Source organism: Maylandia zebra, linkage group LG12 (assembly GCF_041146795.1).
Source record: "Maylandia zebra isolate NMK-2024a linkage group LG12, Mzebra_GT3a, whole genome shotgun sequence".
Classification (NCBI taxonomy): domain Eukaryota; kingdom Metazoa; phylum Chordata; class Actinopteri; order Cichliformes; family Cichlidae; genus Maylandia; species Maylandia zebra.
In genome coordinates, this window is record NC_135178.1 from 40070474 (window position 1) to 40088347 (window position 17874).

At 42.5% G+C, this 17874-nt stretch overlaps 1 protein-coding gene across 3 annotated transcripts; it reads right to left on the reverse strand.

Annotated features, from left to right (window-relative positions):
- Positions 1 to 853: 853 nt before the first annotated feature.
- LOC106676827 (GTPase IMAP family member 8-like) lies at positions 854 to 12059 on the reverse strand. 3 transcript variants are annotated; one of them, XM_076891301.1, is made up of 4 exons: positions 11933 to 12059; positions 10327 to 10424; positions 4258 to 4311; positions 854 to 3571 (listed from the first exon to the last, which is right to left on the reverse strand). In XM_076891301.1, the coding sequence occupies exons 2-4, from the start codon at positions 10343 to 10345 to the stop codon at positions 1731 to 1733; spliced, it is 1914 nt and encodes a 637-aa protein (XP_076747416.1). In that variant the 5' UTR covers positions 10346 to 10424; positions 11933 to 12059; the 3' UTR covers positions 854 to 1730. The 3 variants fall into 3 exon arrangements, with proteins under 3 accessions (XP_076747416.1, XP_076747417.1, XP_076747418.1); XM_076891302.1 differs by having other exon boundaries at positions 11831 to 11937; XM_076891303.1 differs by lacking the exon at positions 11933 to 12059 and adding an exon at positions 10950 to 11317.
- Positions 12060 to 17874: the final 5815 nt, after the last annotated feature.

Here is a 17874-nt window from a genome sequence, read left to right on the forward strand (position 1 = left end):
TCAAGATGGCAAAAGATTATCTGCTGCGAGGGCCATCCAACTGATTTTGGAAGAGAGAGGGGCTTCGGATGATGATGTTGACAAAGAGGTTTCAGAATATTTCACATTTCTGAAAATTCAGAGTCTGACAGTGACTTTGAAGAAGAGGATGAGGTTGAGCACCATTTAGTAACAAAACGAAGACGAGTACCCCATCTGCTGCCAGCTCCAGGACCAGAACAAGCCCACCAGACAGCAAGTGAAGAAATATGGATGTCAGTAACTGGTGAAATTGAATGGTCTTCTTGCCCAAGAAATGAGCCACCCTGCAGAGCTGTTACTGTGATAAGCCAGGGCCAACACGGCTGACAGGTACTCATGTGCAGGACATCAAGTCTTCATTTGAGCTTTTCATCCCAGATTCCATCCAGAAAATTATTCTGGATTGCAGTAATCTAGAAGGAAGGTGTGTTTTTGGAGAGAGGTGGAAGGAGATGGATCAAATCCATCTAAGAACTCCAAAGGCCTACTTTGGGGTTCTTATCCTTGCAGGAGTTTTCAGGTCCAAAGGGGAATCGACAGAATCCCTGTGGGATGCAGAAACCGGCAAGAACCTTTCCGTGCATCAATGTCTCTGGAAAACTTCCACAAAATTTCCAGGATTATCCGTTTTGATAACCGAGACGACAGACCAGCTCGACGGCAGAGAGACAAGCTAGCTGCCATCAGGACAGTGTGGGATAAGTGGGTGCACCACCTCCCCCTGTTTTACAACCCTGGGCCCAATGTCACCATTGATGAGCACCTGATCCCATTTAGTTGTGAAACATATTGTTTCACGTGTAAATGTGTTGTGTCTTTCCACTCACTCCACTTGATTATAACTGATTTATTTTTTTTATTATAACATTTTATTTAAAAACAAAAAAACAAAACAAAAAACGAGCACATTAATTCATAAATGTGATCTAACAAAGGTAAAGGGAAAAAATTAACTGTTTGCTGTTCATATGGCTTGTGATTGGGATGAAGTAAACATCTGTTGAGTAATTTAACATAAAATTGTTTGATAGTGATAGTTTGGAAAGCCAAAACTCTAGCAGGCAAAAACAATGCAACAGCGCCATCTAGTGACTGCTCAGGTTAACAGCACAGTAAAGCGATCACATTCAAAAAGTCCTCCAACCTACACAATGACACAAACTCACTGGCCACTTCTTTAGGTACACCTGTTCCACTTCTCATCAATGCAAGTCTCTCATCAGCCAATCACATGGCAGCTCATGGCATTTATGCAACTGAACATAAGATGACTCTGCTGTTATTGTCAGACACGAGTTTGACCACAGTGAAACAGGGACAGTCTACACAGATACACCTCCTGAAACCTCTCATTACTGCTGTATATTAATAGCTGTTCACATTTACTGTGCGCTGTTTTAGGAGTAACCTGTGTAACTAAGCAGTCATACAGTAAGACACCCACATGAACCCTGGCAGGTGTCCTGCTGATGACACTGAACACAAACCAAGACTTTTGTTAGTTCTGCACATTCCTGTAAAAAGTGAGACGTTCACTTTTTGTAATTACAGCTTGATGTTTGTTGTTTCGTTGAGTGGCAGCAGGATGTGACTTTTTTTATTATAGTTCATGATTCCATTTGAAGTGTAAATGAGTAATTTCACTCTAATTTAAAGTAGCTTGAACAAACTCCATCAGGGTAGTTTACATCTTAGCAAACGCTACAAGCTCACAGACCCTTCTCTGCCTTTGCGCTCTCTGTAGTGTTTGTGGTAAAGATATAATATAATAAATAGATTATTAATGACAATAAGGCAGCAATTAATGAATATGTCCACTTCCTCCTCTTCCACTGATACTCTTCCTGCAGCTTTCTGTGGTTTGCTTTCACCTCCTCCAGGTTCTGTTTTTGCTCCTGATGAAATCGCTCCAAGATCTCCTTTCTTTCTTTACCCCAAGCCTCTCGCTCTTTCTTCATCTCTCTCCTGTGCTGCTCCAGCTTCCTCTCAGCTGCTTCCTTTTGTTCTCTTTCTGACTGAACTCTCACTTCTTCTTGTTTTTTCTGTCTCCTCGTCTCCTCCTCTCGTTCTCTCTTTCTCTCTTTGCGCTCCTTGTTGATGGATTCGTCTTTATCCTTCAGCTGCTTTGCTCTCAGTTTTCTCTCCTCTTCAATCTGTCCTGTCTGCTCACTGATTTTCATGCGCAGACCTTTTAACTCTTTCTCTTTTTTCTTGAGGTCCTCGTCTCTCCTCTTCATCTCTTCATCCTTCTCTTTCAAAACTCTCTCCACGTCTATCTGTGGGACTTCCTTTGTGTCGTCACTCATCTCACTGATTTTACGTTCTCTCGCTCTGCTCTGTTTTCCATCAGCACCTTCCACCTCACTCCTCTGTTCAGCTGGAAGCTTCCTCACCATCTCAGTCAGACCCTTGATGACTGTGTCCTTGGAGAAGCACCCGAACTCTTTAACTGTCATCTTTTCCACAGTATCTAACAGCTGTGGGATCTGCTGTTTGTCTTTGATGTTGAGAACAACTGATCTTCCTCCAAATCTCTCACAGAGCTCCTGGATGTCCTTGTTTTCTTTTACAAAGTTACCAACAGCTGGATCTGTAGGATCTGAGTCCACGGTGAACAGAATCACGGTGGAGTCATTGACCCGAGAGCTGAATGTGTCCTGGATGGTCTCTAACTCTCCCTTGTCTTCATCAGTGAGGGAATCTACAGGTAGGACCAGGATGAAGGCATGGACACCCTCAGGATCACAGAGGGAGATACACCTGAGTGATTCCTCCATCACTGCCTCCTGAGGTTTTCCATACAAGGCAGGCAGCTCCACCAGGGAAACCCAACGTCCACACACCTCTCCCTGATGTTTAACACACTCTGATGAGTTGGAGACTGAATGAAGCTCAGTCTGACCTAAAATGGCCTTGGCTGCTGACGTCTTCCCTGCTCCTCTCCTCCCACACAGAACCAGGTTTAAAACACACTTTGGTCTCATGAATAATCCGCCATCCTCATCCTCAAATACATCACAGCTCAGACGATCTTCATTTATCTCCTTTGCTGTTTGAACCAAACGTGTTAACAGCTCTGAACGTTCAAAGCTCTTCTGCCACAGGTATCTGTAGCTGCACATTCTGATCATTTCTTTTAGCGGTGGATGAGTCACACAGTTTTCAAATGAACTCTCTTCTCTGGATGTTGACATGAAAATTAGTGAATGGTCAAATGATCGATCACTGAAGAGTTGAAGGACTCTGCAGAGCCTCTGTTTTTGCTCCTCAGTGAAGTCTTCAGGCTGTAGAAGCAGCAGGAACACATGAGGTCCAGGATCAGAGAGCCTCACACACGTTTCTACATGTTCCTTCAATTTGTCCTCAGAGATGTTTGGAAGCAGCAGATCTGGAGTGTTGATGAGAACTAGGTTCTTCTCCTTCAGTAGTCTACTTGTCTCACAGCAGTCCGGCTCCTCGGTGCTGAACTCAGTCTCTCCCAGTATGAAGTTCCCCACGTCTCTCCTCAAAGACCAGCTGTTCCCCAGCAGAACAACCCTCAGCTCAGACACTGAAAAGATAAAAACTAAATTAGATCTACACATCAGGCATTCACAGAAATTAAATTGTTGACATGCAGTGAGGAAAACAGAGGTTTTTATGCTTTCTCCTGTGAGGATGGGGACACTTAACTTCAGTCTACATCTAAACTAATGCATGGCCTGAGTCAGGTGTTCCTCCTTTCCTTTCGTAATGCTATGATTCCTGTTTAATGAAGCTGACGTTTCATGAGGTGTTTCTCTGAGTGGCTTGTGTGCTAGTGCAGAGGCTAAAGACAAAGTGAATTTTCTACAGAATGTGTCAGGCATTATCGATGTCATGAGTTCCAGTTACATGGTAACTCTAAAATTTATGAGACTACGTAGAGTCCACTGATTATGTTGGAACGTGACAGGAAAAAGCTGCAACAATGCAGCAACAGATTCAGAAAAAGGTTCAAATGGAAAAAGCTGGATCACAAAGACTAAAGGCTAAAGCTACACTGACACCTGATTGTGGGGGTCAGCCAGGCAGATACAGGACTGTGTGAGGAACATGATTTGGACAGATGAAGATCAGATGATGGAGAAAGTTTGGAAAATTCTACGGATCTAACAGAGCAGGGGGCACGGATAGAAAGAAGTCAATGTGAGAGTCTGAACTTTGCATCCTGAATGGTAAAATAACCGTAAACACCATAACTGCAGCTTAACTCACTGGACGGTTTTATGGTGGGATTGCTGCTGCTGTGTCTGAGGGGTTGAAGGTTTCCTGTAATAAAACAAAACAATGATGATGTCACACACACAGACACACTGGTTCATAAATAACTACCATCGTCACATCAGACCTCTTTCTAGTGAAGCTTTTCTTTGTGTCAGTATTTGATCCTGTGTTTGGTGCCTTGACTCATATGTGGTGGCTTTTTTTCTTTCTCAGTAGTAGATGTTAGCAGTGCTCTGTAAATCGCTTACATTTGGTCTCAAACATTTAGGCTTTCTCCAGCTAAAAAAAAACATTCTAATTATCAAAGCAATATGAATGAACACATTTAAACTTTCCCAACTTGTTACTGTATCAGGGTCCCTCGGTTGTTGATCCAGAGTTTTGAGTTTTTGTGGAATCATAGTTCTTGTGGATTTGACAATGTTATTTTTGTCCATCCATCCATCTTCTTCCGCTTTATCCGGGGCTGGGTTGCGGGGGCAGCAGCCTAAGCAGAGAAGCCCAGACCTCCCTCTCCCCAGCCACCTCCTCCAGCTTATCTGGGGGAACACCAAGGCGTTCCCAGGCCAGCCGAGAGATATAATCTCTCATCTGCAGATGATGTGGCTACCCCTAGCAATTCTGTCCATAAGAATTATGAACAGAATCGGTGACAAAGGGCAGCCCTGGCGGAGTCCATCACCCACCGAAAATGAGTCTGACTTATTGCTGGCTATGTGGACCAAGCTCTTGCAATGGTTGTATAAGGATCGAGTGGCCCGTAGAAATGGGCCAGACACCCCATACTCCCGAAAAACCTCACACAGGACACTCCGAGGGACACGGTCAAATGCCTTCTCCGGATCCACAAAACACATTTAGACTGGTTGGGAAAACTCCCATGCACCCTCGAGTATTCTCGAGAGGGTAAAGAGCTAATCCAGTGTTCAACCACCAGGACAAAAACTGCATTGTTCCTCCTGTATCCAAGGTTCAACTAACAGACAAATTCTCCTTTAAAGCACCCTGGCATAGACTTTAAGAATACTTTATTGGTCCCTAGGTTCCCGGGGATGCTGAGGAGTGTGATTCCCCCTATAGTTGGAACACACCATCTGTTCCCCTTCTAAAAGATGGGAACCACCACCCTCACAATAAATGTATAGTGAGGGTCCGCCAGTTCTGTCCAGCATCTTCCCCCGCCACCTGATCCGACTCACCACCAGGTGGTGATCAGTTGACAGCTCAGCCCCTCTCTTTACCCGAGTGTACAGAATATATGGTCACAGGTCTGGTGATACAATTACAAAATCGTTCATCGACCTGTGACCTAGGGTATCCTGGTGCCACGTGCTTATTGACACCCTTATGTTCGTACATGGTGTTAAATATGGACAAAATGTGATTTGCACAGAATTCCAACAACAAAAAAACACTCGGGTTCAGATCCGGGAAGCCGTTCCTCCCAATCAGGGCCCTCCAGGTTTCACTGTTGTTGCCCATGTGAGCGTTAAAGTCTCCCAGTAAGACAACAGAGTCCCCACATGGAGCACCCTCAAGCACTCTGCCCAAGCAACTCTGAAGCGTCGCATAAGCGCAGACGACAGTCCGGACACATTCCCTGACCCGAAGGCGCAGGGAACAAACCCTCTCATCCACTGGGAACAACCCCAATGCACAGGCAGCAAGCTGAGGGGATACTAGAATACCCACCACAGCCCGCCGCCTCTCACCAGGGCCAACTCCAGACTGAGACAAAGTCCAACCCCTCTCCAGGAGACTGGTTCCAGAGTCCAAGCCGTGTGTTGAGGTGAGCCCGACTATATTTAGACGATACCTCTCAACCTCACGCACTAACTCAGGCTCCTTTCCCACCAGGGAGGTGACATTCCATGTCCCAATTGCTAGTCATGGTAGCCGGGATCGGTCTGCCAGTTCCTCCACTCCTGGCTTCTGCCTGACACACATTGCACCCAACCACTATGGCGCCCCCTGCAGGTGTTGAGCCTACAGGAGAATGGGCCCAAGTCCCTTTTTCAGGCTGTGCCCGGCCGAGCCCCTGGACTAAGGTCCGGCTACCAGATGCGGGCCCTCGGGCATTTTATTTTCCTAAAATGGTTAATTTCTTAAAATGGTAAATCATGCTTCCCTGTGTTCTTGACTTTGACTATTGAAATGTGCTCATCAAAATCGGAAAGAAGGATCCTTTTTACTGTGCGTTGGTTTATCGCCCTCCTGGCCCAAACAGCTCGTTTTTAGCCGAGTTTAGTGATTTTCTGTCCTCTACTATGAGGTTGTCTAAATTGCTTCTTGTGGGAGATTTTAATATACATGTTGATGATGAGTCTGACCTCTTTGCTAGGGGTTTTACCAGCATCATGGACTCTTTTCATTTTATCCAACATGTATCTGGCCCCACACATAACAAAGGCCATACACTGGACCTTGTTTTTTCTTTGGGTCTGAATATTGATTATATTTGTTCTAAGGACATTTTTATTTCTGACCATTATTGTGTCTTTTTTAATATGTCTTTCTATGAGCCTATGTCTCCTGTTCATCGGACAGTTATTTCCCACACTTTAAACTCCTCCACAGCACAGAAGTTCTCTGATGTTTTTAATTTAACATTATCCCCACAAAACGATGTTGATTTTTCTATAGATCTATTCAATTATCATTGTCTTTCGATCTTAGATGAAATCTGTCCGATTAAAATGAGACCTGTGCCTGTTTCCAAGTCTGTACCCTGGTTAAATGACAACATTCGTCTTATAAAATGTAATTGTCGTAAAGCTGAGCGGTTATGGAGGAAAACCCACTTAAATGTTCATCTCCTTTATTTAAAGGATCTTTTAGCCTCCTTTAACAATGCTATTAGAGTTGCGAGGGCTGCTTACTTTTCTCAGTTGGTTGCAAAGAGCAGAGGTAATCCTAAAGTTTTATTTGATACTATTACTAATATTATTACTCCTGCTCCACCTGCTGCTATTATTTCTTCTGTTGAAGATTGTGAAACTTTTCTTGCTTTCTTTTTAGAAAAAATTAGCAACATAAGGAAAAACCTGTCTTTTTCAGCGTCTGCGCTGTCAGTTCCCACGCCAGCTCGGCCTGTTGTTTTAGAAGGTTTTTCACCCGTTTCACTACCAGAGCTGGGAAAAATAGTTAGTGCAACAAAATTATCCTCTTGCTCTCTTGATTTTTTACCTGCATCATTATTCAAAAATGTCTTTTACTCTACTGGTCCCTGTATTCTTACTATAATTAATACCTCCTTGGCCTCGGGCATAGTCCCTGCCTATTTTAAAACTGCTGTTATACATCCCTTGTTAAAAAAGCCTATGCTGGACCCATCTCTCACTAGCAATTATAGACCGATCTCAAAAATTCCGTTAATTGCTAAGATTCTAGAGAAGATCGTGGCTAAGCAGCTTACAGCAGTTTTAGATAAATATAGTATTTTCGACAAATTTCAATCTGGCTTTCGTAAAGTTCATTCCACTGAAACAGCACTTCTTAGAGTTTCTAATTACATTTTGTTACAAAGCGATGCAGGTAAATGTTCTGTTCTCTTAATGTTGGATCTTACGTCGGCCTTTGATACTGTTGACCACTATATTTTACTTAACAGGCTGAAACACTGGGTCGGTGTCTCTGGGACTGCATTGAAATGGTTCTCCTCGTATCTCTCTGAACGATATTCTTCTGTGGCAGTTTCTAAGTATAGATCATCTTCTGCGTCCCTGTCTTTTGGTGTACCACAAGGCTCTGTGCTAGGGCCATTACTGTTTCTAGTTTATTTACTCCCTCTCCAGCACATTTTGAGCCCTTTTGAGGATATTTGTTACCATTGTTATGCAGACGATATCCAACTCTATATATCTTTTAAACCGGAAGAGGCTTCTAAGCTGCGGCTTTTAAATGTGTGCTTGGAAACCATTAAAGGCTGGATGGCTGAAAACTTCCTCCAACTAAATGAAAATAAAACCGAAGTCCTCTTATGTGCCCCAGATAGACATATACCCAGTATAATAAATGCTCTTGGTCCTCTTTCAGCGTTTGTAAAACCATCTGTCAGGAACTTAGGGATTATCCTTGATCCTGCTCTTACGTTAGATAGTCTTGTTAAATCTCTTGTTCGGTCTTGCTTTTATCATTTAAGAAATATTTCTAAATTGAGCTCTATAATATCCTATACCGAACTGGAGATTGTTATTCATGCTTTTATCTCTTCACGACTGGACTATTGCAATTCCCTGTTTACTTGTCTAAACAAAGGTTCTTTGGAGCGTCTGCAGATCGTTCAGAATGCTGCAGCAAGACTTTTGACGAAAGCTTCTAAATATTCACATATAACACCGTTGCTTATGCAGTTACATTGGCTTCCTGTCGAATTTAGAGTCCATTTTAAGATTTTGGTTTTAACTTTTAAGGCTCTTCAACAACAAGCACCACCATATATTATTGAACTTTTACAGCCCTATGCCCCTAGTAGGTCTCTGAGGTCGAGTAGTCAGGGCCTACTTGTCATTCAGTATACGAGACTGAAAACTAGGGGTGATAGAGCTTTTGCTACTGTGGCTGCCAGACTGTGGAATTCCCTTCCTCAGGACTTACGATCCGCTGATTCATTGATTACTTTTAAAAAACAGCTAAAAACACATCTTTTTAAAACTGCTTTTTGCTAACTTTATTTGTATTTTGTCTTTTTAATCTGTTATATCTTGTAAAGCACTTTGTGATCTCTATCTAGAAATGTGCTATATAAATAAAATTTTACTTACTTACTTACTTATTATTATTATAGCATGCTCCTTTAATATTGGTGTTCTATGGCCTAGTATTGGGGTCTTTAATCTTTAGTTACTGATGACCTTGGTTTGATAGACTTCTTAGTGTTTCCTTTCTGTGCCCTCCGTCTTCATGGTTTTCCTTCTGTCAAGTTCATATGCTGAGTCCTTGCTTCAATATTTATTTCCTGTTTTATTTTGGTAATTCCTGCTTCATGTGTTTAGTGTCCAGTTTTATTTCCCTCAGTCTTGTTCTCCTTTGAGTTTTAGTTGTGCTCACTTGGCTTGTCCAACCTCCCTAATTACTCTTAGTGTGTTTATAGCCCTTATCTCTCCTTAACCCTTGGCCACATCAAACTGTTTGCCTGCTGCCATGATCTTAGTCCCTTGTGTTCCATGAATTTTTTACACCTTTAATGAAAGGTTGTTTTAAGCTTCAAGTCTGCCTGTCAGTCTGCACTGGGGTCATAGTTCTTCCCAACTACAACACTTGTGACTGTTGTTAACTTTATTAAGATCCAGAGTTCTGGGAACTTAGATTTTCGTGTTCACTTAACTACAATATTGACATTGACAATAAAATTGTTGCCCCAGAGGCACGCTTTCAAAAATAAAGCGTTTATTTCAGACTTTTCAATTTAATTCAATTTAAATAGCACCAAATCACAACAACAGTCACCTCAAGACGCTCTATAGTGTAAGGTAAAGATCCTATAATAATACAAACTGGAGACCTTTCATGTGTTAGGCAATCATTCTAACCCTACACTATGGAAAGAAAAATTTAACTTTGTTTTTACAAAGCAAGTATCAAAGGAATGCTGGATAAATAAAAAGAAGAGGACACAGCTCAAGGTTAGCTGATGCACTGTTCATTTCTATACTGTAGGTTTAGCATGCACACCTTACAAAAGGTCCCAGTTCCAACAAGGAGGCAACACAATCCCAACCTTGTGCAGTGCACAAGCTAGTACGCTGTCCCTGTTGCTCTAAAGTCTGGTTACACAGGTAGGTTTCATCTGATGCAAAAATCGATGCCAAATCAAATATGCAGTTCCTTCATTTTGAAATACACGCCACTGAAGCTGAGAGCTGGAGAAAGCCAGATGTATTTATTATAGAGTAAAAGAACACTTTCCTACTGAGAAACAAGGCCTACACATGTGATTAGAGGTAACGAACACAACATCAGACACTGATGCGGTGAATATACGCACAGTGAGAAACATTACATCATCCAGGCTGACTCTGGATGGGTCTGCATCACTCACTCACTCACTCACTCACTCACCTGTTTCTGCAGTTGCCATTTTGCCGCTCTGCTGGAAACAGACGAGATGAGCAGATATTTATTACCTCATCTGGAGACAAACTGTCGGGTTTAAGAACCTGAGGAGAGAAAAGTTCAAAATGTTAATTTGTTAATGCGTCGAACTCACAAACACAACACCTCATGTTGTATCTTCAGAAAGCAGTCGAGCTGCAGGTGACTTCCACCTCTGTATCATATGGAGTGAAAACTTGAAGTAATTTATTCACAAGGTATAAAGTCTATTTACATCTGAGCTGTAAAAGTGAATCTGAACACCAGGTTGTAGAAATCACAGCAGATGGTGCTTCAAATATAGATGCTGCTGCACACAAGCAGCCTTCACACAAACACAGCATCATTGTTAAGGACAGACCCTGAAGCACCAGTTTATAACTGTTGTTCTGTGAGAGTAGTGTGAGCTTATTGTTGTGTAATTATGCATATTGCTTCATGATGTGTTTTAAAGCAGGTTGTTTTCACTTGTACTTTTATATCATGTAAAGGTGGCCAAGTGTGCTTACAGGTTATAATTATACAGGACTGCTTCTCATAGTACTCTTTTATATGAACATTTATTTTTTCTCTGAAACTTTATTTCTAACCTGTGTGTGAGCCCTGCCTGATGTGATTCCTGTGGGGAGGCATTGGACAACCCCACGATCTGCCAAGCCAAACAGGTGGAGCGACCCTGTGGTGACCCCACTGAGCCAAAAGCAGCTGTTTACAGTCAGAGCTTCATCAGTCTGTTTATTTTATTCAGTAGTCACATTTGAAAAATATATTAACAGACAAAAGTAAAACAGAACTTAGTTATATAGAAAAAATAAATAATAAATTGATTATCGCAGGTAAAAATGGACAATAATGTTTAAGTATACATGTTAATAAAGTTCAAGAAAAAAAAAGCCTTGGCTCCTCCTACTCTAATACCTAAAATGGTGTCGGAGGCCTAGTTAACAGAGATATTTATCTCAGTTTAATCCTTGAGTCGCATCATTTCAGAGAGATTATACAGCAGATTATAGAGAGAGCAGATTAAGGTCCATGAATCACATCAGGACCACCAAACACGGTCCAAGCTGGTTCTACAGCCTCTGATCCAAAGAACACAGCCCACAGAACAGGCCTGTATCAGGACACAGTGACAGACTTTACTTTTCCTGATTCCTGATCAAACCTTTCACAACAGCACTGCACTCCTCAGCTTTAACTTTAACCAGGTTTAAACGACGAAGAGCGAGCAGAGAAGTGAAAGCAAGTGTTCTTGTGTTATGGCGCTCCATTTCCGCGTTTTCCCATCGCACCTCGGCTGCGTTACTGTCACAGAGATATGATGTAATCATGAGGTGAGCAGTTTTTCTGTATTTTATCCCGTTTTTTAATTAAGTCACCGGTTCAATCTTACTTTCACACAGATTTACAGACAAAAATACGACATGAACTATATCGTTTACTTCCGGTCCAAATGTTCCGCGTTTATTACCTGAACCGAAAATTCACCTCGAGGTCACAGAAAGTTTCTCACAGTTAAAGTCTGACGGCGGGTCTGAGCCTGCTTCTCTGTGCTGTCTGTGATAAATGTTACCTGGATGAAGACGCTGTCACGCAGGTTCAGAGCTGCAGGATTGAAGTTTCTACGGTTCAGGTTCATGTGACGTCAGAGGACACGCCCACCCGCAGGAGAAAAAAGAGAAGTGCGTCACTGCGCGCTCAGATGTGCGCTTACTCCGTGTAAAAACTCTCCATCAGATGATTTCTCTCTGATGGAGAACAGATGTTCAGGAAATCTGTCACACATGTTCATACTTCAGCATTTACTGAACAGAAAGCGTTTTGTTTTTTTTAGGTGACACACCTGATGTGTCCTCTGTCTGAGCTCCTTCCATCTCCTCAAGCACAACAGCCACCAACAAGAGGAAGAGGGAGGAAGACGTGCGGAGGTGTGAGCAGCACAGCAGGCTGCAGGAAAAGAGGATGGAGGAAAAGATGTAGCAGGATGCAGCGGCTCTCAGATTTAAATCATCTGTGACACTTCCAGGTGTTGATGATGAGCAAAACAAAAAAGACACGAGTGAAAGTTTACCAAAGAAATGCAGTGAAGTGAGGAGAACCGTGAGCTTAAAGAAACCGTTAGATCAGGAACATTTGATGAATCTGCATTTGAAAAGGATGAAGATGAAGTCGAGGCAGTGATAGGAGTGCCCACATCATTACAAGTAGTTTTAACATGTTTGGTGTCTTTTCTGCAAACTGGAACAAACCTGATTCCTTTAAAAAACTGCTTGTGAGACTGAAATGAATCTTCTTCATCCCTGATTGTTTTTTGTTTAAGATCTCAGTTCCAGGAGCACCACTGAAGACTTGTGTCAGTGCCCATCATAGATGTGTCTGTATTATTGACTGCTTTGAAATGTTCACTGAAAGGACCTGAAAGCAAGAACACAAACATACTTGAAACACAAACATTGCTATACAATGAAACACGAAACTGGCAGGAAGATCCCACAAACACGTGACTGAACAAAGTGGATTTTTGGACTCTCTCAGCACAGGAGGTGTAACGTTAACAGAATCATTTAGGTTGCATAATCCTGAACTGAGGATCCCAGCTTCCTCCAAAGAGAAGACATAACTGTGGAGCTGAGGCCCACAAAAGGACCTGTATCACTCAGAGTACATGTTGGGAGCTACTGGAGAAGAAAGGAATACAAGTGAAGATGTGTGAAGCAGAGCACCCTAAAGGTCTTACACCTCTTGATAAATTTAATTGGAAAAATTTACAAGATGACTTTGAGAATGGTCTCCTGTGAGAGCTGCTGTGATGCAAAAAGACAGGAGGCTGAGCTGGAGATGGCAGAGGACGGGAGGATTTTTACTGGGAATGATCAGGATGGACAGGATTAGAGAGGACTGCATCACAGGGACAGCTCAGGTTCAGCAGTTTGGAGACAAAGCTGCACGTGTGCAGAGGAGGGATAGAGGATAGACTGGGAAAGGATGTGAAGGCAGAGCTGCCAGGAGGAAAAGAGGAAGACCTCAGAGAAGATTCATGGATGTAGTGAAGAAGAACAGAGTGTTGGTGTGACAGAGGAGGAGAGAGAGGAAGATGATCTGCTGTGGCGAGCTTTAAAGGGAAAGAAGAAGAAGAAGGTCGTACATACAGCATATCAACAGCTGTTTACTTGGCTGAAAAGTGTAAATATAAAAATACTGGCAGCAGCCTTGGTACCCCTCAGCCTCCTCGTAGATACACCAGTCGCATCAATTTCAAAGACCTACATTTTGCCTTGTTCTCCACTTTTCACAGTGTGACCCACACATCTCACTGCTTTATACCTGCCCAGAGACTGCAGGTGGTCTTTTCCCTTTATGTGGTCGGCCTGGCTGTCCATGAAAGAAATACACAATAAGCATGAAACTTGACTAATGGACACTGATCAGTCTCTTCAAAACAGACAAGCATCCATCCTACAAACAATTTACATCCTTGCATGTAAATTATTGCACTAACCGTGTGTGTTGGACTTTATTGTGCATGAAGATTCATCACTGCTTCTTTCTTCATGTGTTTTACTAAAGTGACCATAGGTGTAACACGTGGGATAGCCTCCAGCAACCCTGAATTGGATTAGTGTTGGGTTATGCATTTGTAAAATAGTTTAACGTGTGTTGAAATAGTTTGTAATTATGTGTGCATTGGATGTCCAAAGTTACGACGTGTTTCTGGTCTTTTATACAACAAACCCAGTAATCCAGAGTTGCTGAAAAATGACTAAATATCATCATGTTGATAATTCTTCCTGCTGTCAGTATTCTGTGTTCAAAGGTCATCTTATTAAAGACAAAACACAACATGTCTGATAAAAGTGAAAGAAGAGAAAACAGGAAGTGAGGGTGTTGAGTCCATCGGTTAAACCAGTTTACAGTTCATTCATCATGAATATCATTCAGCTCGAGCTTCTTCTCCTCACAGCGGCTCTCTCTCCCTTCTTCTTCTTGTTCTTTATGGGACTCTACACAGAAATGTACCGAGGTACATACTGAAGCTTTCTGTCAGTGAAACAGTCAGATATTATATATTCAGAATTATATGAACAATAAAATGTTGATAACTTGTCACCTTTCAAGTTTTATTCTCTTTAGTTTGGTTTCAGGATTTCATTCATTACAACATTAAAATGTCATTAAAAAGTCTGCGCTTTAATTTTGGCGAGTGAAATTTTGTGATTTTATTTTTATCTTTTGCTCTAATGAGGTCTAAGCTTGCCAGCTGTTGCTGATAGCTTGGCACTTCACTGACTCATCCAAAAATCCAACATGGCAGCAGCCATGCGTTCTAAAACGCCTCTGAGTTCAGAAACCCATTGTTCACGGTGGCTGTGTCCATCCTTTATATACAGTCTATGAACAGTGCCCACAAGGCTCCAAGTTTAAATGTCACTCACAGAGAAACCAACAGATTTGCAGTGTAAAAGTCTTCTTAATGCTTAGTTCGTACAAACACACAAATACCAGTTTATTTACCTGTATTACACTTATAAATGAATTATTATGTGCCTCATCTTCTGAGGTCTGGAATGGCATCTTCATGTAAACAGAAACATTTAGCAAAGGTTTTCTTACAGTGAGTCAAATCATACACGTCTGAAAAACAGACAAAAACCACCAAGTTTCCAGTAGAAACAAGTTTCTGCAGCCTGCGAGCCAAAAGACTGACACACCATTTTTAATCTGGCTGTTTCTGTAGGTGTGATATATCAGTAGTAATCCTACAATCGATAATATTTAGATTAATATGTCAACAATATGACTACTAAATGCAGCTGTTTTAATCTTTTCCACTGCCTGTGTTGGAGCTGAGCTCATGATCACACACAGCGTAACTTTGCAAGTAGATCCCAACAAGTATGTCTAAAAAAGGATTTATGGCTCTGATGGTGGGAGAGTCAGAGAGCATACAGTATGTGAGCTTCATGTCTGAGTCACATTCCTACATATCGTGATCATTTTAACAGCATCAGCTGGTCACACTGTAACATAACTGACTCATTAGTCTACGGTTTCTGTAATAAGGGCCTTTGATGGTTGCACACTGATGGATATTCTCTGACCCTCTGGCACATCCTAGTGTAAACTATACTCCATTTGTTTCTGTTTCATAGACCTGACTCTAATAATGAACATTGTTATTTGGGGGTTTATTCCAGTTATATTCCAACACTGTTAAGCCTCAGTTAGCTGTTTTATTTAGACCTGTTTGGGTGTAGTTGTGTTGTTTACTATATGGTATTAGTGTGTGCTAGCAGTAAAATCCTGAAAGCAACAACATCTGCCCACGACGCTTCCCAAAGTGTTTCTTCAGCTGATCACGATCATCCACAATCTATTTTCTCTGCTAAATAGTTTTTGAATATTTTCTGTCCTTTATTTTCATTTCATTACTTTCATTCTGAAAAACATATCCTCAGTTTTCATTTTCTTTGTTTTTATTGTGTAAACACAAACGGAACACAGTATTCAGTCAGTATTTATCAATGCAGAAAAAAGCCAAAACTACATTTTTCTGGATCATTCAACAGATGAGGTGAAAACCGTACAAACAGGATAATGAGGATTAATGGCAAGAAGGCAGCGGGCCCAGATGGCATCAGCTCGAGGGTCGTCAGGTCCTGCGCGGACCAACTGTGTGGGGTGATGGAGCACCTCTTCAACCTGAGCCTGAGGTTGGGAAGAGTCCCACAGCTCTGGAAAACCTCCTGTGTTGTACCAGTGCCAAAGACTTCACGCCCCAAGGACCTCAACAGCTACAGGCCGGTGGCTCTGACATCCCACCTGATGAAGACCCTGGAGCGGTTGGTCCTGGCTCAGCTTCGGCGCCTAATAAGCTCATCACTGGACCCACTTCAGTTTGCCTACCAGCCTGGCATTGGAGCGGATGATGCCGTCATTCACCTCCTACATCGTTCCCTCGCTCACCTGGAGACCGCTGGAAGCACTGTGAGAATCATGTTCTTTGATTTCTCCAGTGCCTTCAACACTATTCTTCCCTCGGTTCTAAAGGACAAGCTGGTGAACTCTGGAGTGGACCATCACCTCACTACCTGGATCCTGGACTACCTCACCGACCGACCACAGTATGTGAGGACTCAGGGCTGTGTGTCGGACAGGGTCGTCTGCAGTACGGGGGCCCCACAGGGAACGGTTCTGGCTCCGTTCCTCTTCACCATCTACACTGCAGACTTCTCCCACAATTCCACCCAGTGCTTCCTGCAGAAGTTCTCTGATGACTCTGCAATAGTCGGCCTCATCACTGATGGGGACGACAAGGAGTACAGAGGACTGACTCAAGACTTTGTGGACTGGTGCCAGCTGAACTACCTCCAGATCAATGCCAGTAAAACCAAGGAGCTGGTGGTAGACTTCCGCAGGCACAAGCATTCTCCACTGCAACCACTGAACATCCAAGGTATGGACATTGAGGCTGTGGACAGCTACAGGTACCTTGGTGTTCATCTGAACAACAGACTGGACTGGACTCATAACTCAGACGCCCTCTACAGGAAAGGGCAGAGCAGGTTGTACCTGCTGCGGAGACTCAGGTCATTTGGAGTGGAGGGCCCACTCCTGAAGACCTTCTATGACTCTGTTGTGGCTTCTGCTATATTTTATGGCGTGGTCTGCTGGGGCGGCAGCATCTCTGCTGGGGACAGGAAGAGACTGAACAGGCTGATCCGAAGGGCCAGCTCTGTTCTAGGATGCCCTCTGGACCCAGTGGAGGTGGTGAGTGACAGGAGAACGGCGGCTAAGCTGTCATCCCTGTTGGACAACGTCTCCCACCCCATGCAGCAGACTGTGACAGCACTGAGCAGCTCCTTCAGTGGGAGACTGCGGCACCCACGGTGTGGGACGGAGAGATTTCGCAGGTCTTTCCTCCCCACTGCTGTCAGACTCCACAACAAAGACTTTAACTGAACAAACACACACATCCACACATGTGCAATAACACTAAGTGCAATAATCTTTTCTGGCATCGTTGTATTTTTACTCAGTTGTATATAGCATTCGTATTCTATTTTTATCTTATTGTATATTTTTATTCTATTTTATTCTACTGTATATAGTATATTATTTTATTCTATTCTGTACAGCTGTGTACTGTATTTATTCTTATTGTATTCTAATTTTTGCGTCATAACTTTTGCACTGTCCACTTCCTGCTGTGACAAAACAAATTTCCCACGTGTGGGACTAATAAAGGTTATCTTATCTTATCTTATCTTATAATAAAATGTAATTAATGTTAAATCTCCATGCGAATCATAACTTCAAATCCTCTTTAATTCTAAAATATCAAAAGAATTCATATAAAACAAGCATTAATAAAAATGATACAACATAAAAATTTACAGTTTGGTGAAAAGGAAAAACACCCTAACCAGGGGAGAAGTGTCACAGTCTGGCGAGGGCAGACTGTATGAATTGAAAAAAGGACCCAAAACGCAGACTCCAAGGAACAGGGAACAAAAC

Excerpts from the sequence above, each read along its gene's own strand:
- LOC106676827 (XM_076891301.1), bottom strand. Across the intron at positions 3,572-4,257 it reads TCCCACCATAAAACCGTCCA|TGTCTGAGCTGAGGGTTGTT; the intron begins GTGAGTTAAGCT and ends TTATCTTTTCAG.